Below are 25,399 nucleotides of genomic sequence, written 5' to 3'. Positions count from 1 at the left end.
TGTAGTGCTGCATAGAATCTCAGCGGGTTTCGGACAGCAGCAGCTACAGTAAACATTCGCAAGCGACCTGAATACCGAAAATGCTAGAAACTGGGATTTTTGGTGAACGTCCATTCTGTAGAGCCAATGCGATGGTGCTCAAGTGTTCTCGTAGTGACCTCGACTATCTTGTGGCCAGAAAACAGTGGTAGGTATATAGAGCAGGGCGCACTCATACTGAATGTTCCAGCTAACATTGCCGTCACTTCAATGCTATTGAAGGACCGGGAGCAGCTCGAAGACACTTCTACTTTGTATGCTTGTCTCTCTTCCAAAAAGAAGATAAAAAAAGAAAACACTCAACGCAAAGCATAATTTTTTCAAGGAAAAGCAAGCATAAAGAAGCGTGCCTCTTTCTTTTTTTCTTTTTTGTTGAATGTGTGTGCAGGAGAGGTTGGCATCAAATGTGGTGTCCACTACTCCTTCTCTCTTAGGCAAACAGTACTTACAAAAAATAAAATGCCGGCTAAAACACACAAATGAGAAAAAGGAGACAGAGACAGTATGTAACAAAGATAGGCTGGCTAAAACAGACTAAAAAAAAGAAGAAAAACAAGATCCAATAATAACATAAAAGGTACATATAGGTCCAAAAGCGCTAGCGTGGAGTTCACATAAAGTGCAAATGGTCGCTCGCTAGACCACAACACTAAATTTTCACAGCAAGTAATGTCATTGAAGAACATAGAACAGTCACTTGTAATTCCTATTTGCCTATTTTGATCAAAACAACGACAGAGAGCATTCCCATAATACAAGCTCATCGTATTGGTAAATCAACTTGCGTGAAGCTCATCTTCAAAGGGGATAGCCTACCAACGTATGTAAAGGTCGGCCATTTTCGTCATATTGTACGACCTTTCGTGCCCAAGCCCCTACAGTGTCGCAATTGTCAGAGAATTGGACACGTGAGTGCTGTCTGTAAGAACCCAGGCATATGCTCACGTTGTTCCGAGTCACATAGCTCCGACACTTGTCGCACGACGGACTTCAAGTGCTCCAACTGCAAGGGTGCGCACGATGCGACTTCGAAAGATTGCCCATTCCAGAAAAATGAACAGAAGATCTTGAGGCAGATGGTCAGAGACCATTCGACGCATAAAGAAGCCGCAACTAAAGTGCGACGACGACGCCGACGTTCCCGGCACCGCAAGTTAAGAAAGCACTGTGATAGTTCTAAGGAAGTGCACAATCCGGAGAAGGCTGCTCGTCAACCGCTGACCTCGTGCGTTACCAACGCAGATGAGAGAAGAACGCCCGCCATCGATAACTCAAAGGAAGCATGGCCACCTTTACCGAAGCCATGCCAACTCGCAGAACCACGAGACACGAGTCGTCCAACAACTACGAATGTCCCGACAGCAGGCCCTGCAGCAGTCCGCGCAGAAGGCCAGGATTTGCAAGTGATCGCCATGCTGAAGTCACTCATGAATGTCATGCGTACGTTACTGACGAACCTAAACACCCCGAATGCTCGCAGCGCACTGCAAGTACTGGACGCGATGAATCCAGTACTTGCAAGTCTTGAATAGCATTATGGCTCATTCACCGCTGTCGTTCCGTAAAGATGTCAAGGAAGCATACCTTTTTCAGTGGAATGCTCGAGGCCTCAGATCAAGAATTTCGGATTTTCGACCTTTCATTTTTGCGAACAAGTTTCCCATCATCGTCGTCTGCGAACCAAACCTTCAAACTACAATCCGGCTATCGGGCTATGAAGCTTTCTCATCCGCGTCGTGTAATGTCCTCAGCAAGGTCGTCGTTTATGTTCGGTGTGAACTCACTTACGTGCTACATTCAGTTGTGCCTCACGACGACGACCAGTACGTGTGTTTGACTGTAAAAACAAAGAAACTTACATTTACTCTCGTCGCTGCATATATTTCTCCAACCAGTCGTTTTGACACGCAACGACTGGGTGCTTTGTTATCCGCGACACCTGGCCCTTGGATCCTTAGTGGAGATTTTAACGCACACCACCCGCTCTGGGGGAGTGTGAAGATGGACTCCAAGGGAAGAAAACTAGTCGCATTTGCCTCGGACCAAGAGCTTTGCTGTCTCAATGACGGCAGCCCGACATATTTACGGGGACTAACCTACAGCAGCTGTCTGGACTTGACTTTCGTCTCTCAGTCTCTTCGAAGCAGTATAAAGTGGTTCTCAGACATAGAAACCCATGGAAGTGATCACGTTCCTACCTATTTGAAGATCAAGGGAGTGGCCAAGTCTCTATCTACTGCCCTCTGTAGAACAGACTGGACGAAGTTCAGATTGCTTATGGAAGACGAATGTCAAGAAGGCCACCCATCATCTCTGGAGAATCAGATTAGAAATGCAATGCAAGAGGCTATGTTCACTTTTAGGCCTTCTCCAAAGTATAATGAATATGAAGGTGAATTGGAAAGGCTTCGAGCGATTCGCCGACGCGCGGAAAGAAGATACAGGCGCACGAAATGTATTCATGATCTGAGGGAGGCGAGGCGTATCCAAAAGAAAATCCAGCGCCGCATCGATACGCTACAATCTCAGAAGTGGAAATCCTTTTGCGAGTCCTTGGATCCTCGAAAGCCTCTGTCCCACATATGGAGAACTCTGCGTGGCCTACAATCGTCTCCACAACAGCGCCACCCTTTTAAGTCTCTTGCCCTGCATCAAGGACGACGTGAGATCGACGTTGCTGAGGATTTCTGCGCAAGAATCGCTGGCTTGCCATCACGACCTGTACCATTAGCACGTGACGTTGCGGCACCCAAGGACTCTCGCATGGATCTCTCGTTCTCTATGGAGGAGCTCGAAGCTGCGCTGGCGACTTGTAGGAAGTCATCATCGCCTGGGCCCGACGGTGTCACCTACAAGGCACTTGGAAACCTTGGCCACAAAGCCCGCAGTGTACTCTTGGAGAGATACAACGAATCCTGGCGCGAAGGATTGATTCCTTGTGAGTGGAAAGTCAGCCGCCTAATACCTTTACTTAAGAGCTCTAAATCTCCATTAGACTTGGCATCGTACCGTCCCATCGCTCTTGCCAGTTGCGTTGGGAAACTAATGGAAAGGATGGTGTTGATGCGTCTTGAATGGTATTTGGAACACAATGAGGTATATCCCAATGCAATGGCTGGCTTCCGGCGCGGTCGGTCATCGGTCGATAACGTGCTTGATTTGGTAACATCTATTCAACACCAAAAGAGCATGAAACGTTTAACGGTGGCGATGTTTCTTGATGTGAAAGGCGCATATGATAATGTAGCGCACCAAGCAATCCTCGATGCTTTGATCGATGTGGGCATTGGTGGCCGTGCACTGCGCTGGATTCACAGCTATTTGGAGGATAGATCCTTCTTCGTACTTACAGAAGATGGAATGACATCCCACCATGTCACCAGCAGAGGCGTGCCACAAGGCGGAGTGTTAAGCCCCACGCTCTTCAACGTAGCACTGCTAGGCCTTGTTGGATCATTGCCAAGGACGGTTCATATATCCATCTATGCAGATGATATCTGCATCTGGGCAGCCGGCGTAACTCGTCCGCAGATACGAGCGAGACTGCAGAAGGCGGTCACACAAACGTCGGCCTATCTGCGTATGAAAGGCCTAGAATTATCCTCCGAAAAGTGCCGATTAGTCGCATTTACGCGCAAAACAATGACTCCATATGTTATACGCATAAATGGACAAGTAATTGCTTACGAAACAAAACACCGTTTCCTTGGAGTCATCATCGATCGTGATTTGTCTTGGACGCCGCATATTTCATATATGAAAAAGAGGTTGACTGCAATAGCACATGTATTCAAATTTGTCGGCGGAAAGTCTTGGGGTGCGTCTGTGCAATCGATGCTACAGCTGTACCATGCATTATTTATGGGCTTCCTAAGATACAGCCTGCCCGTACTGGGAAGCACTAGTAAAACGAACCTTAGAACACTCCAGAGTATGCAAGCCCAAGTTCTACGGACGTGCCTCGGCCTCCCTAAGTGTGCATCCACAGCGGCCACAATCGCCATAGCACGTGACCACCCTGTATCAACATACTTTGCAGTCGACGCTCTAAGAGTGCACATTCGACATGTCGCACGGACGCCCTTTCACCATCTTGCTTGCCTGCCAACGACTAGGCCGCATACGAGTTTTAGCCGTCTCCTGACTATACACGGAGCATCGCTACCATCGAATTACGTCCCTGCAGCATGGCCTTCGTTACCACTGTGGTCTCTGCATTCACCTCGAATATGCCTCACCATTCCAGGCGTGAATAAGAAGGCACAAATGCCGTCAGCAGCATTGAAGCAGGCAGCATTATTGCTACTACATGAGGTCCACAGTGACCGCTTACATGTTTACACAGATGGGTCGGTCATGCACTCCAGTTCAGCAGCTGCAGTATTTGTCCCAGCAAAATCTACAGTAATAAAATTCCGGACATCGCACTTGACATCGACGACGGCTGTCGAACTTACAGCTCTGTGTGCAGCAATGAAATTTATCGAACAGGAACCGCCCCAGAAATGGTCTATCTTCTGCGATTCCAAGGCCGCCCTCCAGAGTCTGCTCTCTGCACTACGCCGTGGACCCCACGAACGACTTGTCGCGGACACACGCGAAATTTACCATCAAGCAGTTGACAAAGGACATGACATTTTCTTTCAATGGCTGCCAAGTCACTGTGGTATCTTTGGAAACGAGCAAGCGGACGCAGCCGCTCGATCCTCACATACCAGTACCGATTGCGTCGCTATCCCTATGTCCAGAACAGACGCAGCAAGAAAGCTCCGTGCGCTTGCTCGCGAGCTTACGTTAGCCCACTGGAATTCGACGGACTTTAAAAACCAGCGCCTCTGTTCCCTGGATCCTAATCTGAAGTTCCGCCTTCCACATGGCTTACCACGACGGGAGGTAACTCTCATTTGTCGCCTAAGACTTGGAGTAGCATTCACCAACGCGTACTCCTACCTGATGGGAATGGCCACAAGTCCAGATTGTGAAACTTGCGGGTGCAAAGAGACGATAGCACATCTTCTGTGTGATTGTCGTCGTTTTAGTGCACAAAGGAAAGTCCTCAGAACCACGCTCGACAAGATAGACAGCCGTCCCCTTACGGAAGCCAGAATTCTTGGTCCCTGGTCCCAGCCGACGTCGGAACGAACTGCTTTAAAAGCGCTAGTACGCTTTTTGAAAGAAACAGGACTTCATGAAAAACTATAGAATTGTGCGGACAGATGGTTTTTTTTTTCTTTTTTGTTTTTTTTTTTCTTTTTAATCTTCTCTTGTTTTCTAATCTTTTCTGCCCTTACCCCATCCCCCCGTGCAGAGTAGCCAACCGGACACTTAACCTGGTTAACCTCTCTGCCTTTCGCCTCTTATTTTCCTTCCTTCCTTCCACTTGTAATTCACTTGTATTGCATAGCCGATCCTTAAGAGGCTTCCCATTCCCTACCTTCCCAATTTTTGTATAATGAAATTAAAGAAAAAAAATAGAAGCGAGACTGCTTTAAACCACCTGTTATAAGTATAGAAGCCTGGTGTCGTAATACCTTTACTGATTATGATTTTTTAGGTTCATTGTAATAATGCCAGTTGATTTCTGCATTGAAACTTGTGCTATTAGATGCAAGTATTGCAGTCGAAATCATTTTTTAATTAAGAAGCAAAAGCCTATCTTACACTCAACCATAATTCTAAGCAGTACTTCAGCTGGCCAGAAGTAGCTCGTAATTGTGATAACAACGCTCGTACGTGTGGCCTACCATGTTTGTAGTACCAACTATAGTATTACCAGCCAATTACTTAAGGCGCTTCGACAATATTGCGATCTTACGCGAACACACTTATGTTGCTACGAGTCAATTCTGCAGCAATTAGTTTGTGGCTTTTAATTAATACCAGCATGCGAGCCGCTTGTTAGAGCATTACAACAGCGTTCAACAAATGTAAGATTACTACAAATCTGCGCTTTTATACAACAGAAATTATTGAGGCTGCCGAAATAGAATGTGCGGGCAAAAAAAAAAAATGGTTTAAGTTATCTTTCGGTAGCCTTATTGATAAAAAGAGCTGCCGTGTTTAGAAAACATCCGCAATTTGCGATGGCGACGTTTTAGTGGGAGCGGTATCTTACGCCTGGCTTTTCTAGTTTTGTATAATGGTGATCGGCATGAAACCCTGTCTACCGGCAAAATAAACGTTTGCTGCACTGTGTGTGCCTGACTTTGCCTTATTCGTATTCCTGCGCTGTTTGCCCTGCAGCCATGAAACGTCTCCCCGTATACCGCAGGTAATTCTGCAAGCGGACCCGCGCGTGCGGCAGCAGCTCCGCGGGCGCAAGCAGTCTCTGGACCGTGCGCTCGAGGGTCTTGGTCAGCACGGCCTCGTGACCGCGGCCGGAGGCAGCGCTGAGGCCGCGGGCGAGGCGCCGCTGCTCCATTTGGGCGAGGCGCTGCGCGGGCAGCTGGAGTCGCTGCTGTCGCGCTGCAAGACCGGTGCCCTGAGGCTGTCGGCGGGGCCCGAGGCGGCCCGCGTGTCGCTCAGCCGCGGCCCTGCGCCCAGCACGGCGTCGCACCAGCGCCAGCTCAGCCTGCGCCGGGTGCAGGTCCAGGAGCGACTCATCCGCAACAAGACGCTGTTGGACGCCCTCGAACCGGCCGAGCAGGCTGCTAGGGGGCTCGAGTCACTGCTGGCCGTGCTCCGGAGGAGAATACAGCTCGACAAGGACGCCCTCTGCCAGGTACATACGGCCGGGAAGAAAGAACATATATGTGAAGAAAAAGGGGGCTGCGTGACATGTGCGTACGCACCGACCTGTACCCGCATTCGCAGAACAGTTCGTACGCAACGCGTTTGTCCGTAAGAGCAAACGGCGACCAATTGTGCTAGCAAGCATGTGATTAACAAAGGAGATGAGACGAAAAGCACTTGGAATTCAGCCTGTTTCATTCCCTGTGCTTTCACGACACACACCACCCAGTTAGTTAGTTAGTTAGTTAGTTAGTTAGTTAGTTAGTTAGTTAGTTAGTTAGTTAGTTAGTTAGTTAGTTAGTTAGTTATGTGAACTTCAATTACGCAAAATCGACTAAAGCTGTGATGTACCAAGCCCAAGATGAAATTAGACAAAAAGAGAGCTCTTAGGAACGTACGAGTTCAGCGTACGGACCATGCTATAAATTTTGCATGACGCAGGATTGGCCTCGAGGATTTAATAATGTTGCTCTATTGACCACCACAATTCTTGCATATCTTATTGTCATCACCATCCTGCATTCAGCGCAAAGTAGCAGGATGGAGCGCACAAGCTCAGGTCTATTACTTTCTCTAAATAAATCCTCTTGTGACCGGACTTCGTATTGCTATGTTTCTGAATTGACTTTCAGTATTAGTGTGATTTGGTGTGATCTCTATGTGAAACGAGTAGCCGGCGCCAATTAAAGGCGCGCCATAATCTTCTAAGCATCATATATATATATATATATATATATATATATATATATATATATATATATATATATATTCAATTCTCTTTCTCTCATTGTTGCATCTCATCAAAAGCATGTTTCTTCGAAGCAAAGGTGATCGGCTAATAATGATTGTGAGATGCAGTGACCGTCGACAGGCGTATAAGCAGCTTGTAAAAATCATTCTATATCTGCTTAGAGGGCAACAGGAAGGACTCGCGGCCGTTTGAGAACTGCAGGCGATAAAGCGACAGTTTACACAAGCAGCAAAACACGGCTTAGTCCCTAACACTCTTCATGCAGGCGTGTGCGCACTTTCGTGCTTGATTTCCGCGGTAAAGCATTGTCACAGCTTGCTTCATCATTCGTCCTTGGCATCTGAAGCAGCGCGCCCGGTTTATACGGGCAAACTTCTGCGGTTATTATTACACAGCTGCTGTCGGTTAGCACGGCGTTATAAAAGCTAAAGACGGCCAAGAGACTTTTCATCTTGACAACAACGTCGCTGCTGCGTCACCAAAGCTTTATGCGGTACTTTTCTATAAGCATAAAAAAAAATTATCTATACAATGCAACACCTAAATTTATAAACCGAACAGGACAGACAGAGCATGAAAATACGCAGTCGAAATCAAGGTCGAAATTTATGTGTAGAAAGATATGGCACGCAGTGTGAGGCATGCTCCCTAATTGCGACGACTTCTCGCAACTGTTAGCATTTAGGCTCGCCTTTGGCTGCTGTGGCTTCACTGTTACATGCGGCACCGCACCACGCGGCTGTACGCAGTGCAGCATCTAAAGTACACACTGCGTGAAAAAAAAAAAAAAAAAAGATGAAAAAGAAAGCACGGAAACGCTGTTCTTAGATGATGGGGTTTTACGTCTCAAAGCCACAATTTGGCACAGTTTATGGTACTCAACGCTACCAAGCAATCTAGTTGCGTTGGTAGGGCTATAGTATTATATTTCCAGTTACACAAGTATGTGGATATCGGACACATATTTGGTGCCTAGCCTCACTGCAGGAGTGCCTCACGAGTCCTAGCAGCTGTTCTGATGACGCAGCCCGGGAATTTTAGGCAAAGGCTGCTCGTTCGAAGCATAGTACTCGCGATGAGAACCACCCGGTTGGTGCCGGATGTGTGAACGAACAGCCGGAGTGTTTCGAGCGAAGGGCAGCCACCGCGAGCGTCTCGATGTCAGGGGGCGGGCTGGGTGCTGATCGCTCGCTGCGGCCGCTTCTTCGTGTCCCAGTTCACGCAGCTGCGCAAGGAGATCGCCGAGGAGCTGGACGAGGCGGCCGTGTTGGCTCCCGTGCTGCTGCGCTACTCTGCCGGCTGCCAGCGGGTGCTCGAGCTGATGCGCGACGTGGCCGACGACGAAGACGACTCGGACCTCTCGGCCGGATACCACTCGGACTCGGACCAGTCCGGCGTGCCCATGCAGCGAGCGGCGGGGGGACAGGGTTGCAAGGCCCTTTCTTCCAACTTCAGGTTGGTTGCCGCCGCCTTGTAAGCGTGATCTTTGCATTGCGAAACGGTGTGGGTCTCTGCGTAGTTTATCAAGGCCTTCACCTTCTTAACTACTTCCAACTAGATGCACAAAATCGTTCTTACTTTATTACTTGTTCGTAAAAGCGTACGCAAGCCAATGCTGATGCTGGGCGTATTATTAGCGGGGGCGGCCGGCCAAAGCCAAAGAGTAGAACTTTGTGAATTCGGCCCTTTATCTTTTGTCTTCACTCCACGCGCCCATCTCAACACCCTCATTTTATCTGCTTTGAACATCTTATTGAGTGCTCGACTTGGTGCGAAGGAGTCAAACCTTAAGCACAAAACATATCGTATCAAAAAACAAGCGACTTTGCTAGTTGCTCTGTCATGTCGCTTAGAGATCGAGACCTGGATTTCTACAAGGGCACTTTGTAAGATCGTCCGCCGAAACGGCTCGGCGGCTGCGCGTTCTCGTGAAGCGAAGTACGGTGTCACGGGCTCGGTTCCTGGACTCAGCAGGTCTCCTTCCGACAGAGGCATAATTTTAATGCGTCCATGTAAAGATCGTTGCATGCTATAAGCCCAGGCAGGCTTCATCCGTTCAAATGATCAAATGAATCAAATGAATGTATGATCAAATTATCATTAATTCATTCGTTAAACAAGTTGCTCGTAAAAACAGCCATTGGCTTTTTCTTACGAGAAGGCCAGTGCCTGTCTGGCACGTAACGAAGCCGCCGGCCATTGAGAAATCTTATGAGCGACACGTTTTGTGAATTCTTAAGTTTATTGCTATTTTATTCTCGTACCATTCTTCATAGCCATAATTACGCGCGAACTACGTTCCCAACGCAAAAATAAAATACTTATATATGATGAAGTGGCTCTAGCTCCAACCTGAATGGACCATCTCAAATATGGCTTATTCGCAGAACTTTCTCTGATTTCTTTGGCTAGTGCAGCCGTCACAAACTGTACATGAATACACATCAGTTTTATTTATACATTAGAATAAAAACACACGAATCGTCAGTCTTGGGGCAGTAGCTGCTCTTGTTGCTAAATATGGTACTGTCAATTAAATACATGCTTCTAGCCAGCAAAAGAGCAACGGATGCAGTTTCCAAACTTTGTGCGAGGCAAAATGACCTTCTATATTACTGTCTTTTAGGACTTTCACTGCAATCTATCCGGTTCATTAAAGTCTACTCGGATAGTACCATCCGTATATGTTTGGCTGCACTGAAAGGGCTTGCTGGTAAGGCAAGGCCCAACCATGCAGTGTGGAGGATGGGCGAGTGTGTACGTATATGCTCGAGTGCGTGTCGTTTCGTTCAAATCGCAGTTCGAACGCGAGCGTGATAGGGGCCGACGTCCAGTCGACACTGTCGTCGTCCGAGAGCGGGGCGGCCGAGGAACTTGCCGCGGCCCGCCAGACCATTGCGACGCTCCAGCAGCGGCAGCGCGAGCTCCAGGACCGGCTGGCGATCCAGGCGCAGAGGATGGTGGCGCGCGGGGGACGCTTCGAAAACACGGCGCAGGGCGAGCAGAGGCCCTCGGCGCTGGTGCGACGCTACGGCAGCCTGTACGCGCAGGCGCGCGTCGACACGCTCGACGCTCTCGACGCTATCCCTCAGCTGCGGGACGCCGACGAGCTCAAGAGCAAGCTACTCTTCTCCGTTGTCGTGGTCAGTATATATGCGCACACCCTCCGCCGTGGCAAGAGGCTGGCGCGTAGCTTGCCGCGAGGAACGTCTGTCTGCGTTCAGTTTTTGTCCGGTTTGCTACAAAGAGTATTGACGGCGCAAATGCCGACTGCATCTAGTTAAAGGTTGCGACAGTCCGCCCTTGAGTATATGCTGTGGTATCAAAAGATGCAAGGATGATGCTTGCGTGCTTGATACGCGAAAGCTTCCGTCGAAATGAAACCCCGAGAATGTGTTCGGTCAAGGGAAAGGTCATTCGAGTGAAGTGCGGGTAAGCTGGCTGCGATAACTAAAATCATGAGAGCATTAGGTAATTATTTATTTCTGGTCCAGAGGAATCCCGATTTAGAAGGAAGAAATACCCAACACGGCAAACAAAAGCCGAAACTACCCTGCAATGTGAAAAAGTGGCGGCAACTTTAAGTGCGTAATTTTGCGTAGACAAAACTTGGCGCTGCAGATCATTGCATGGTTCTCTATGAAACTTGGATATAAGTCCCCAAGTTGCCGTATACTGAGATTAGGTGTATGAGCTACTTTTTGGGGGCCTACCACCTCGCCAAGCCTTTGCAACACTGTCACCACCTTGGGTCCTGCCACCTGAGGCGTGTAAAATGCAAACAGGCACGTTATTAACGAAACTTATCTTGGAGCAGCGCTGTTTCTTTCTTCCCTTGAGTGGGACACTAACTTTCTTATTCGTAAAAAAGACGGGAAGGTATTCACTACTGTTGGCAGTGTGTCTATTTCTTGGACGTCTTGCCGAGGACTTTAAAAACTGAAAATTCTAATAGATCTACATAAGGTATATGGACAGTAAGCATTGATGATGGATTTCCTTGTGATTTAATTATGCCTACGGGTTTCCACTGTTTACGGCGCTCCAAGACGGGCTATACCATTGCGACCGGGATGCCCGACCAGCGCGTACGCATGTACTTTCGACAATGTACAGCACCGGTTCATCGTGTTTCAAAATACAGTGAAACTTCACTTGAACGAACTTCAAGGGACCCCAGGAAAAAGCTAGTTAAAGTGAAAGTTCGCTGAACTGAAATACCTATGTTGCAACTTGTTATCAGGAGGTAAAGAAAACACCAGTTGGTGAAATGAAATTTGAACCCTTTATTTGCAGTGCTGCTTATTTGAATGTGAATTTCTGCTTATTTAGCATCTTTTGAAGATTGCAGTAATCTTTTGCTGCAGTTGTGCACTTAGGACTGCAGTGGTGCACAAACCTGTTTCATGCATGCGATTCCATTACGCGCCCGAAAACGATGCAACCATCCACTGCTTGCGTCAAAGCTAGTGACATCGAAAAGTCCTGTGAATTCCACAGCCTTCTCTTGAGTCATGAGTCCTGAAACCGGAATATTCTGGATCGTAAATCATCGTAAATCCTTTAGCCATGTGGCGACAGCGTCGTCTACTTTACTGAAATATCCAGTGCACAGTCTCTCGCGCGCGGGCCCGAGCAGCGCACTTTCCGATGCGGCCGCGATTGCTTGACGCTGGCTCGTAATTGTCGACAATTATGACGCCGGGATCCCAAATGCCTTCGCAGCGTCGACTTGACGCTGCCCGGAGCCCAGCCTACGTAAAACATCCAAGTTTCTTTTTTTTTTTTTTTCTAGAGAAAGGGGCTTCCGTTTGGCGCTCATAATGAGCACGTGGTTGCTGGGCTAAGGCTGAAGCTTTCACTGTGGCTGTGGCTCCGTTTGGTTACGAAAATACATACGTAGCCAGGCAATCCAGTTCAAAGCCGAAGGGGTCCGACTGTTGGTCACGTGGTATGAAGCGCCGTTATCAGCGTAAAATAATGGCCTCCGCGATGTGTGCCTGAGTGGCTAAACAGGATTGAACCTCTGGCTGTGAATTTTAATTTGTCAACGTCATGCCAGTGAGGCGAACGCATTCAATGTACATATTATCTTTGTGTTTGGTTTTGATGTTTGCATAATATTACAAGATGTCGGAGATCAGCAATAAAGAAAAGAAAAATCGGTGGCCTAATGTTTTGTGGGCCGAGGTTCTATCCCACCGTCGGACATTTGAATTCTTCTTCTATTATTAAAAAGGGCCGAAAGGATGCGAGAGAGACCCTACCTATCTATCTACCTACAGCAAAGTGCCTGAGAGGATCCAAAAAATGCTTCGCATTAAAATTTAATGTGACGTATTTCACGCAGTAGACCCATATGCGCTAGGAACAATAGACACGTAAAAGAAACCCAATGACCGTGTAAGGCTAAGAAAACCAGCATTCTGTGGCAACATCTGAATTAATCTTACAGCACTTATGAAAAAGAATAAAGAAGAAAAATCACACGGAAAGCAACGGACGCAGAGAAAGACGTCCAACAAGATATAACTCCAAGTGCATGGTGTCCACAGCACATACAAGTACAAGTATACTTGAGTATACTTACAGAATCAGTACAAGTATACACTTAAACTATACATGTAAAGCTACCACTGTATAGAGCGGTAGCTATACTTGTATAGTTTTGGTGCGCCGCGAATCAAGATGTAACCACGCATGTGGCTATAAATTGAAGTTAATGGTTATTTGACTTGGCAGCCCCCACGTGCACGACGGTGACGATTAATCATGCGTCTTGCCACGGCTGCACGTGGTAGCGCTCGCACAGGAAATACAGGAATGTCTCGAAATGTGTGCCGAGAAAAAGGCAACGAACCGGAGTTCGTTAAACTGTTTCTATGTGTGTTACAGCATGCATGATGCTTCGGCGTTGGGCGTCATGAGGGTTCGTTCGTCCAAATACTCTTTGTTGGTGCTACTGTAGTTGCGGCTTTTGTTGAAGACCTTGCAGGTTGTGAGCGAGTAAAGAAGGCGACACGTAGACAAGTTTAACGGTAACAAGAACACACAACTATTTTCTTAGTTATAAGAGCACAGATACAGACAGAATACCAGCGTCCTTCTAATAGACCTGTGTGCTGCCGAGCGCCTTTCTGTTCTTTCCACTCTCTGTGAAGTGTCTTTCAGCATGTTTTCTACGGAGTCGCATGGTCCAGATAAACAAATTCTTCCCGAGGGCTTCTTTTCTTCTTTGTAGCCTTCTTTCTTTCCGCTTACTCGAAGGACGACAGAAAGAATGTCGTGACAGAAAGAAAGCACCCAACACCCTCTCTCCCTCAAGCACAAATGTCCGGTTTCGAAGGGGGGAGGAGCGTCACCAGTTTTGATTAGTGCCCTCCACTTCGCCCTATCAGTCACCTACTCCTTGCTACTCGTCTTTGAAATCTTCCTTGATACTGCCTCTTGCCACCTGCACTTAGCCTATTTCGCTTCCTGTTGTCACCATAGTCAATTACCATTGCCTCCTTCCGATACAGCAGTTATCCCTCGTCATGAAGTGAAGAAATCGCCTCAGTATTCGCGTTTAAGCCTTTGCTGCGGGGCCCGCGACTTCGACAATTCTCGGATGCTGTTGTCCCCGAACTCTACGGGGCGATAATTTTTAAGTTTCCCGGAATTTTGAAAAATCGCTTGTGGCAGATAGCATAATTGTTGTCCTTGAGCTGGGCTATTCGAAGAGGTGGACATTACTAGCACGAGAAAACGAAATACATATTCAGCTAATTCACAAATATTCTCTAAATAACTTCTTAATTAATTACTTTACGGCAAATATTGCAATTTACGAATTGTAGACTGTGAGTTTGCAAGACGTATCCACTTAAAATGAATCTCCAGGATGACACCAGTTTCGAGATATTATTTCCCAAAGTGTGGGACGAAATACATGGGCGTTCCAGTTACTTTTGTACTTCAATGCATTAAAGAGCGTTTTGTTTAAAAGGTAAGTGGAACAACAGTACATTTTTACGGCGCGTTAGATGGCGCATATGTCCAAACTGGTGTCATTCTAGCAATTCATTCCAAGTGGATACGCCTGAAAAGCTCACCGGCTACAATTCGTAATTTGCAATGTGCCATAAAGCAATTAACCAAAAAGATAAACAGTGACTTTTTTTCAATGCGTTGAATATACGTTTTCGATTTCTCGTGCAAGTAATGTCCACCTCAATAATCTAGCTAAATGACTAGAGCTTTGTTATCTGCGACAGGTGATTTTTAAAATTCCGAGGAAGTTAAAAATGACCACCCCGTATACATTTGCTCTTCCTTCCAAAGGCCCACTTCTGCACCCTCATTCCAGCAACTTGTTTCATGTCGTCACAGAAACCGTGTAAGTCCCATATGGTATCGCATATGATACCACTGCCTTGTAAGCATCCATTAAAGCGTGTTTCATAATATTTGAAATTTCGAATGACAGTAATTCGTTTAAAGGACCGCACAAACCCATAGGGCATTTCATTCGTTATTCGAAAGCGTTGAGTACTGGCACCCACTACATTCTCTTCATTTTTTCACGGCGGAGGCATAGATGAAGTTATCAAAAGGTTTTGCCGTAACCAGGGACTGCAAATCTGTCGCTAGCTCGTTATGTCCCGTCTTGAAGATTTCCTACCCATCGCTGACATCTTGATAATAGTAATGAAAGCAGACAGTGTTCTCGTAATAGGGAACGAATTATCTTAAATGTGAATGTTATAACACTCTGAGAAACCAACGCAAAAGTACGCACTAGTATATTTCGAACTAGTGATGGTATGGTAGTGAGGAAACGATCCTTTTGAAAAATCGAGTAAAACATGTGCCGTTCACTTTTGCATCAAAGTATTATTTAATTAAACTTATATTTTGGGGTATTACATGCCAAAACTACGACCTAGTTATGAGTCACGCCGTAGTGGGGGTCGCCAAATTAAGTGGCGGTCTCCGGATAAGTTAACCATCAGTTGTTCTTTAACGTGAACCTACGTTCAAGTACACGAGAGTTTTAGCACTTTGATCGCGCCCATCGAAATGCAGCAGCCGCGACCGGGATCGAACCCGCGACCTCGAGGCTCAGAGGCGCAGTGCCACAGCCACTAAGCTACTGCTGCGGGTACATCAAACTGTATCTACCGGCACATTTGTTATACGGAGGCACGCGCAGCGTTGTGACTCCGCAAAGCGCATTTCCTTTAGAACACTTGCATCGCGCTGGCGCTGCGCTGAGCTACCGCGATCCCGTCTACTCGTATTTGCATAATACTTGCTTTAAAAGCATTGCCATGAGCGTTGCAAGGTTGCCTTCACATGTAGCACGCTCGACATCCTCCCACAACGTCCTTATATGCAAAATATAGTTCCATACGCCTATGGCGCTTTATTTAGTCTGGTACCCTGTCAAGCCTGCCTTGAGTTCATTCTGTGATCGTATGTATATGTGGTCCCTGTCTCTTTCTCTCTCTACTTTCTTATCTCTCTATCCTCCCCCTCCACCGTTCCCCATTGCAAGGTAGCAAACCGTATTTTCCCTTCTGGTTATCCTATCTGCCTTCCCCCTTTCTTCTCTTCTCTCTCTTTCTCTTTAGCCCACTCACATTCAAGAAATTATCGAGCAATTCAGTCTTACAGAATTGTAGGCACAACCACACTCGTGGATACAAAGAGCCAGGGCCCAAATTCACAAAAACTTCTTACGCTAGAATTTTTCGTAAGAAAGAATTTTAGCCAATCCGGATGATGGCAAAGCGAACTTACGAAAGAAAAGCTTTGTGAATCGGGCCCCACAATCACTCGCGGTCATGTGGACTACGCCTAACATGAAGTCTCATGCACTCAAAGATAAGTTAAAATACGCGATTAAGACTTATTTCAATTCACTCAAACTCAGAAAAGCTTCGATTCTCTGGGACTTACTCAAACTGACACCCACTTGACTCGCATCGACTCGTTCCGATTCAGACTCGCGCTGCGCGGACTCACTTCGACTCATTCAAAGGTTCAAACCCACTTGGACTAGCTGGGCCGGGCTAGTCCAACCTCGGGAGCATCGTATATATGGTGCAGTTTTCATTTTAGTATCGCATATCTTCGGCACTTGTTTCCAGCAAAGTATCAACAGCAGCTCCCGCTTATTTCATGTAGAAACAAAAGTACCAGTTTAAAATTAAAAGCAAACCCGTACACGAAAGAGCATCGTCATATCAATGCTCTCTGAATAATCATGTTAGTGCAATTGAATCCTACACGTAAATACAACGAGAAACATCAACTGCGTCAGACAAAGGGTGCAGTGTTGTCTGCAGCCAGATGCGGTCTTTCACCATCGCAGAAAAGCTTCAGGAACGGCTAGCGCTTCCGAAAGCAGCGCTTTCGGTGAAGTAGTGGTGAGTGCCGAGAAAATATGGCATGCAATGACATTATACATGTTACCAATGCCTTGTACAATGACACAGCTGAAGGCTCCGATCAGTGGCGCACCAAAGGGGGGGGGGGGGGGGGTTGTAACCCCCCCCCCCCCCTCCACGCGTCCAGCCCCACCAGTCTAACGTGTACCTTCCGCGCTCTGTTCACATTGTCATTACAATTCAGGAGGTGGCTTGAGGTAGAATTTTCCTGATTAACAAAAACACTATATCACTGTCCTTTTGTTTATTCATTCACTCTTAAATTCATTTGAGTGAAACGCTGAAGAAACAAACATCGTCATCATCCTTGGTTTCATTATTACAATGATTAGGCATTTTATTTCCTTTTGGATTCCTGTAGCTAAAGCAAGGAAATTGCATATTATGCAAAGTGTTTGCTTCCCCCCCCCCCCCCCCCAAAAAAAAAAAAGAAATTTACCCTCCCCTGGCAGAGATCCTGGGTGCGCTACTGACTCCCATGCGTATCCCAGAGGCAAATACATGTTTGACAAGTAAATGAACCTATCTGCGATTTCGTGATTGAATTCTGCATTTAAAGCTGGAATTCTGGGCGATAACTGCCTCGTCACAGATCCAGACAGGCATCGGTAAACTTCCTTTTGTTTAAATCGATTCTTTGCCCTGAGCCATCAAACGGGTGGTGCGTCTTATGTTTATAGCTGATTCTGTTCAGTAAAGCGCAGTTCGGATATATAGTGTGTTCAATTAGCTTCACCGATAGTATACATATGTCCGGTTGGCGCAGCTTGGACGATAGCCCCACTTTTGACAGGTAGTGGGATCTTGATGAGCGCAGTTCGGGGCACCGCCACAAGACGTATACGGAGCTCGGTGTGCGAGAGCAACTGCGCGAGGGTGCTCGGTCGTCGGTGCGTAGGACACAGACACGTTGGTGGTATCCATGCGGATTCTTAGCGCTACCTCTTATCCTTGCGGGAGAGATACCGCGGGAGGTCTCATACAAATGCAATTATCAGATAATGCGCGCGTGGAGTGGCGAAGGATCTTCTTTAAACCGATATTAGAGAGGGGTGTTGCGCGCAGGAACAGCGTAGCACCTCCTTCCTTTATGCAACCTCTCTCTCTCTCTCTCTGGGGGTTTGTGACGGTTGCGTCTGCCTGAATGTGCCCCGGGAATGCAAACGGAGTGCCCAGAGAATTCGCGCAACGTGCGGGAGCGTCCACACTTCATTATGGACTTTGTCTGCGATAGGCAATCCGCCAAAACCTTACGGAGGTCTTTCAGGACCACAAGGGTCCAATAAGTGTAGACAACTAGTTTCGATAATTCTTTTGGCGGCAGTGATCATAACGTGGTCAACACGTCGCATATGGTGTGTAGCTCGACGAGCTTGCTCCCCATGTCCCCAGTGCAATTTTAAATAGTTTGTAGAGAATGCAATCGGGGATGGGTGCCTTGTGCTTTATTGCAGAATCGACAGCTACCACAAGTTAGACTGAGTGAGAGATGCAAACCAATCGAGCCGTTAGGTTGCAACGATCCTCATATTTTTTTTTTCTTTTTTCTCGAAAGTTGGCATGATTATTCATTCTTTGATGGTTTGATTTCGTGTTTTCTGCATACAAGACGTGGGGTACAAGGGCTTCCTCCGATACAAAATGGTATCAGCAGCAACGATGCTTTCTTTTCGTGCGGAACGCTGGCGTCCTCTATCGAGCACAACTGGGATCTATTTTGAAGACAGGCAGCCGGGGCTTTGGCGACGCGGCGCGAAGTACGAAAGTTGTGGCGGCAGTTCACTATTGGCTTAGAACAAACTATATAAACATACTGGCAGTACCCTTACAATCCTTAATGAAGTGTGGTGATGGCGAGAGGCCTAATACTGATTTTCCTTTTCTTTGGTATGAAAACATGCCTTTAAAGGACACATGACGCGTATAATCACGATGAATAGCCAATTTTGCGCTATCCCGTAATAATACAAAAGCTGGTCGAGTGTTTGAGCACGTGTGCAAAGTTTTGACAGATAAGCGAGATTCCTGCCTCAGGCTTCTAGTGCGCGGTCCACTGTAACTTAGCGCAGTGTACATGGAGCGCGTTCTTCTTCTTCTTCTTTCTGGGGTTTTACGTGCCAAAACCAGTTCTGATTATGAGGCACGCCGTAGTGGAGGGCTCCGGAATAATTTCGACCACCTGGGGTTCTTTAACGTGCACTACAACGCAAGCACACGGGCGTTTTTGCATTTCGCCTCCATCGAAATGCGGCCGCCGCGGCCGGGATTCGATCCCGCGATCTCGAGCTCAGCAGCGCAACGCCTTAGCTGACTGAGCTACCCCGGCGGGTGACATGGAGCGCGATGCATTGTGTGATTCTTGTGCGGCTTTTTAATATTGAAAAAGACGAGAACATCAGTCGGGGTCCTTTTGTATTGTACGTCGGCAGCCGAGAACTATATACAGTTGCTATGGTAAATTCACTTAAATAGACACTAAAGAGGAATATTAAGTTTATATGTATTCATAAAAACACTTCTTGAATACACCATGACGGTCAGTCGTACCGTGAATATAGACTTGGTAAATCGTAAAAAAACCGAAAGAATGAAAGACAGGAAACGATGCTTCGTTGAAGCCCTCGCTATATAAGCCCGTGACGTCATGGATTTTGACAGCGTCTGCTCAGGGCCACTTACTAGTTTATCTATAAACAAGGATTATATAGCATATTAAGGGAGCCACGGACTCAACCTAGAAAGTTTCGAAAAATTATTTCGGAATAGAAAAGGCCTACATACTCAAATGACAGTTTCGAAAACGCCCTCTCACATTGCGCTGCGGTTCGGACGCCATATTCGAAAAGGGGAACACTCCCGACTTTAGATTTATCTTCTAGTAAACAACTACTTTTCTCCAAACAAATGCAAACACAATGTTGAAAGAATATTTCGCCAGGCTAAACACATTCAATGTTGTTGTTTAGTGGCCCTTTAAGCTTCCTCTTTAATTTTCCGTTCTCGGTGTTCCGTGAGTAGCGAGTGTAATCGACGCCGCATTCACGTCACTCAACCCACAGTAGCATAGCACAGATTTGATTCGTAGATTCTTGCGAACTCTACTTACAAGGATGACGGGTGGGGCTCGTGAAGAACCTTGTCTGCAGCTACTTGTGGCACATCAAGGGCTGTTGTGAGGCTCTTCCGATACAGTTCTTCAAAGCACTCATACCGGGTCTCTTACGGTGACATAAGGATCAACTGTTTAATTGCTTTCATGGCCACTAAGCCGAACAACATGACATTCGTGCGCACGCATATCATGGACTTTTTGTTGAATGGTGGGCACGAACTTCTATTAACTCGGACGCTTATGGGACGCTTCTTAGCTTTATTGTACTATATGGCAGGCAGGAGTCATGAGGGAGGTGGTGGCCGAATACTGCACCAGGGAGGCCAATTCCTGTTCTGGTGAGGGAGTGACTTTGATGAAGCTTAGTGGGCCTTCCTAGTTTGGTTGCACCTGAACTAGTTTGGTTGCACCTGCACCCCACTAGCTCTCGGCAATATATATATATATATATATATATATATATATATATATATTCTTGCCGGTGTCAGGCACCACTCCATGCCTGAAAAAGTTATGGACTGGAGTAGGATTCGAACTTACGACCTTCAGATTTGAAGCCGGGTATTTTACCTCTGCTCCACGCCACCACCTTGATGACATAGTAAAAGCAGGGGAAGAATTCTATACTGACCTGTACAGTGCCCAAAACAGCCAAGCTACTTTCATTCGAAATAGTGATGAACCGGATACAGAGGCTCCTTCTATAACTAGCGATGAAGTTCGAAGGGCCTTGAAAGACATGACCAGGGGAAAAGCTGCTGGAGAAGATGGAATAACAGTAGATTTAATCAAAGATGGAGGAGATATCATGCTTGAAAAGCTTGCGGCCCTTTATACGCAATGCCTCACAACTTCAAGTGTACCAGAGAGCTGGAAAAACGCCTACATTATACTGATCCATAAGAAGGGAGACGTTAAAGAATTGAAGAATTATAGACCCATTAGCTTGCTTTCAGTATTGTATAAAATATTCACCAAGATAATTTCCAATAGAATCAGGGCAACACTCGACTTCAGCCAACCAAGAGAACAGGCTGGCTTCAGGAAGGGATATTCTACGATGGATCATATCCATGTCATCAATAAGGTAATCGAGAAATCTGCGGAGTACAATCAACCTCTGTATATGGCCTTCATAGATTATGAAAAGGCATTTGATTCAGTAGAGATACCAGCAGTCATAGAGGCATTGCGTAATCAAGGAGTACAGGAGGCATACGTGAATATCTTAGCAAACATCTACAAGGATTCCACAGCTACCTTGGTTCTCCACAAGAAAAGTAGAAAGTTACCTATCAAGAAAGGGGTCAGGCAAGGAGACACAATCTCTCCAATGCTATTCACTGCATGCTTAGAAGAAGTATTTAAGCTCTTAGACTGGGAAGGCTTAGGAATGAGGATCAACGGCGAATATCTCAGCAACCTTCGGTTTGCAGATGACATTGTCCTATTCAGCAACAATGGAAATGAATTACAGCAAATGATTGAGGACCTTAGTCGAGAAAGTGTAAGAATTGGGTTGAAGTGAATATGCAGAAGACAAAGATAATGTTCAATAGCCTGGCAAGGGAACAAGAATTCAGGATTGCCAGTCAGCCTCTAGAGTCAGTAAAGGAGTACGTTTATCTAGGTCAATTACTCACAGGGGACCCTGATCACGAGAAAGAAATTTACAGAAGAATAAAATTTGGTTGGAGTGCATACGACAGGCATTGCCAAATCCTGACTGAGAGCTTACCACTGTGTACAATCGAAAGAAAAGTGTACAATCATTGCATTCTACCGGTGCTAACATATGGGGCAGAAACTTGGAGGTTAACAAAGAAGCTCGAGAACAAGTTAAGGACCGCACAAAGGGCGATGGAACGAAAAATCTTAGGACTAACGTTAAGGGACAGGAAGAGAGCGGTGTGGATCAGAGAAGAAACGGGGATAGCCGATATTCTAGTTGACATTAAGCGGAAGAAATGGAGCTGGGCAGGCCATGTAATGCGTAGGATGGATAACCGGTGGACCATTAGGGTTTCAGAATGGATACCAAGGGAAGCGCAGTCGAGGTCGGCAGAAAACCAGATGGGATGATGAAGTTAGGAAATTCGCAACCGTAAGTTGGAATACGCTAGCACAAGACATGGGTAATTGGAGGTCGCAGGGAGGGAGAGGCCTGCGTCCTGCAGTGGACATAAGATATAGGCTGATGATGATGATGATGACGATGATGATGATGATGATGATGATGATGATGATGATGATGATGATGATGATGGTGGCAGGCAGGGAGGTTAGCCAGTAGAAAATAAAGTGAAATATACTTGGAGCGATAGCATTTGAACAAACCATTGAAATGAACCAACTTTAATAACGTTTCTACCAAGCGCCACTGTAATCCACTAAACAAAATGTTAGATCAACGAAATTCAAACGTTTCAAATTACAGTTGCGCCCAGTACCGTTGGCCCGAAACTATAGAACCTAATGTCCCATGCTATTATTGCATTTTTTTTTTCGTGTGAAAAGTTTACTTCCGGAATTGCTGGCACTATTGGCAGCCATGGCGAACGGCCCGAGCCATCGCGACCTTCGCGGTGGGCGCCATTCTGGTTTTCAACCAGACTGGCTATACTCAGTACGCTCTTTCACCGTATCCCAATTTGACCACCGATTTCAACCGTCGTCGTAACTGCATCTGTATTCAGAAATAATGCGCTCACGTGTATAGAGGCAATATTAGTCTGATCGCATGGTGCCGCAGTGGTTTCTTAGAGCTGCTGATTGCTCCCCTCCCGACCAGCGGGTCCAAAGGGGTGCATGGTAGTTTCACAAATTCATGCAGCTAACATCTCATATGCTCAGTCCACAATTGCAACATATCGTCATGTTTTGCATCGTGTTTTTCAAGCCAGTGAACGTCCGTGTACTTTTGAGCGATGCTAAAGAAATATATCTTCCTACCATGTAACGTTCCGCCTAATCTATCTATAAGCTACCCACCGTTTGCCCCATATTGGAGTTACCTTTTACTTAATTTTGTTTAATAAACGCCTATATCTCCTATTTTGTTGATTATGGCAGGCTTCTATACGCACGCTTCACTCGATTTAACTTTCCCTTTAGTGAACACTCTTTATTAGGGTCCGTAAATTTCGTCCAAGCAAGGTTTTGCTTGTACGGTTGGCCACTTTTCGCTGAATGGAACACAGAAAAATAAAAAAAGAGAGGAGTGATAATTTCGACCGGAACGCGCGTCCGCGAGATTATAGAAAGCACATTAAGCGTCATTGTACTTCGCACACGCCAGCTGAAATCCTCCTGAGAGCCCTTGTCCGTCACCCTCGTGGATATCGGCCATTATACTCGTGAGCACAACACAAGAAAAAAGTGAAAAAACTTCCGCTGTGACTCAAAGCCAGAAGTATAGCGCACCATATGCCAATGGCTTTATGATTTTGGTGTCACTGCTTCTCGCAAAAAAAGATTGACGCGAATACATGCAGCAGAAATTTATTGTCACGGGCGACGGCAGACGCCTCTGAAGTATGATATAGTCGAAGTAGCGCGAGATGTCGCTTGTCAAGTGTCAAGGATGAACACGAGAAACTGCCGCAGGTTGTTAGACATTTATGTGTTTTGTTGAACAAAAGCGCCTTTTACGTGAATGAAGTTGAGGAGACGGTCGCTTTGTTGACGTACGTGGAGACGTTGCTGTGCGCTTCTAACCACGACATTGTAATAACAGCGCATTAGACTGGAAACAGTAAGGCGGACGACACAGGTAGCCACGGCGCCTATGTCGTCCGCATTGCTTTCACAATTTTGAACTCGATAGTCTAGCCATGTAACAATTCAGCAAAATTTTTGTGTTTGACGGTCGTGGAGGACCTGTCAGCAGTCACACCTCACTCGTAAAAAAGTTTGTGTTGATCTCATGCCTTGTTAAATAGAAATCTTTAGGTACGTATTGTATTAGACGGAAATTATATTCACTTTCATTCCCTTATGAACTTCGTTTGAACTGAAAAAAAAAAAACTTGTTGCATTGACCACGTTATGCGATATTGGTATGTAATACCTTTTTTTTTTTCCTTATATGTATTCCAAATCACGTAAAGTCGGCAACAAAACATTATGGGACACGAGATAATGCGATTATGCCTTTGCGAGCTACGTAGTTATTCACAGCAGCACCACGCATTAGCAAAGCACAAGTGCACATTTGTCGTGGAACCCGTTTCCCATAAACGTTTGTGACCCACTGTAGATAATGTTGCTGCTTTTCTTTTTGCGTTTATGCTAAATTTCTTTCCATCCGATACGAATGCGTGATTACACTGCCATACCCTGTTGCAATCACGGAGCTGCCTCGTCACGCTGCATTAATAGCAGCTATTTGCAACAGCCACCATCTTTCTTGTAGAGAAAGAGAAATGGAAATAATTTATTCGTTCACATTGCCGGGTTTGTTTCGAATCTGAGGATGGTACAAGGAAGGGCAGCAGTTCTTGCATTGCCTTCAGCTGATATGTGACGACAGCCCACACTCCGAGAACACTGTAATTTAGATGTATTTCTGCGGTGTTTGCAGCTGGGCTTCCGGTCCGTGCAAAACAGCGTGAACGAAATGAAGGCCCAAGTGCGGCGCGCTCTGCAGATCCCTGCGCAGCTGAGCAACGACCCACGAGTGCTCGAGCTCGATGCCAGCGTGGACGACTACCTGCGCGCCAACCCGGACGCGTGCGACGTGTCCCGGAATGTCGAGGTACGCCTGACAAGCTGAGCGCGCGCAATGCGTTGCCCGGTGTCTCGCCGACCTGAATTAGGGAGGCCTGATGTCGCTTCATGCTTGCAACGTCCGCAAACAGAGAGCGCCGTAAGCACGATTGGTGTCAAAAGTCTCGTGTCAGCGTCGATGCTGATCGCCGACCGTGAGCCCGCGTGCGCAAAAACACGAAAGCCACCTATAATGCTGTCCTACATTGCCGTCACCGGCTTGTTAACCACTTGCCGATGTTGTCGACTCCTAGAATCGAAATCATGTGCTTGAAAAGGTCTGATCTGTATGCCGTAATTTGTCTAATCAAGGGGCCACGCCTACGATTCGTATCGAGGGTCGAATTCGCAGAGCTCTGTGTTCGTAAGGGCTCTTTGTCATTGGCCAACCACTTTCGCTAATAATACCTTCAGTATGTTGATTGACTGGCAACTGTTTTTACGCACAATCTTAGCGCGCGTGCGCGCGTGTGTGCGTATGTGCGCGTCTGGGTGTGTGTGTGTGTGTGTGCGTGTGTGCGTGTGTGTGTGTGTGCGTGCGTGCGTGCGTGTGTGTGTGTGTGT

At 46.6% G+C, this 25,399-nt stretch overlaps 1 protein-coding gene across 1 annotated transcript in view; it reads left to right on the top strand.

Annotated features, from left to right (window-relative positions):
• Nucleotides 1-25,399, top strand: part of LOC119432957 (uncharacterized) — a 67,909-nt gene that overhangs the window by 30,075 nt on the left and 12,435 nt on the right. Inside the window, exons 2-5 of the mRNA XM_037700425.2 lie at nt 6,311-6,760; nt 8,739-8,977; nt 10,323-10,665; nt 24,651-24,824. Of these exons, the coding sequence (XP_037556353.1) occupies nt 6,311-6,760; nt 8,739-8,977; nt 10,323-10,665; nt 24,651-24,824 (1,206 nt within the window). The remainder of the gene's footprint in view (nt 1-6,310; nt 6,761-8,738; nt 8,978-10,322; nt 10,666-24,650; nt 24,825-25,399) is intronic.

Source organism: Dermacentor silvarum, chromosome 1 (genome assembly GCF_013339745.2).
Source record: "Dermacentor silvarum isolate Dsil-2018 chromosome 1, BIME_Dsil_1.4, whole genome shotgun sequence".
NCBI lineage: Eukaryota > Metazoa > Arthropoda > Arachnida > Ixodida > Ixodidae > Dermacentor > Dermacentor silvarum.
Note: the sequence above shows the minus strand (reverse complement) of the source record. Positions and strands in the feature narration are given on the sequence as shown.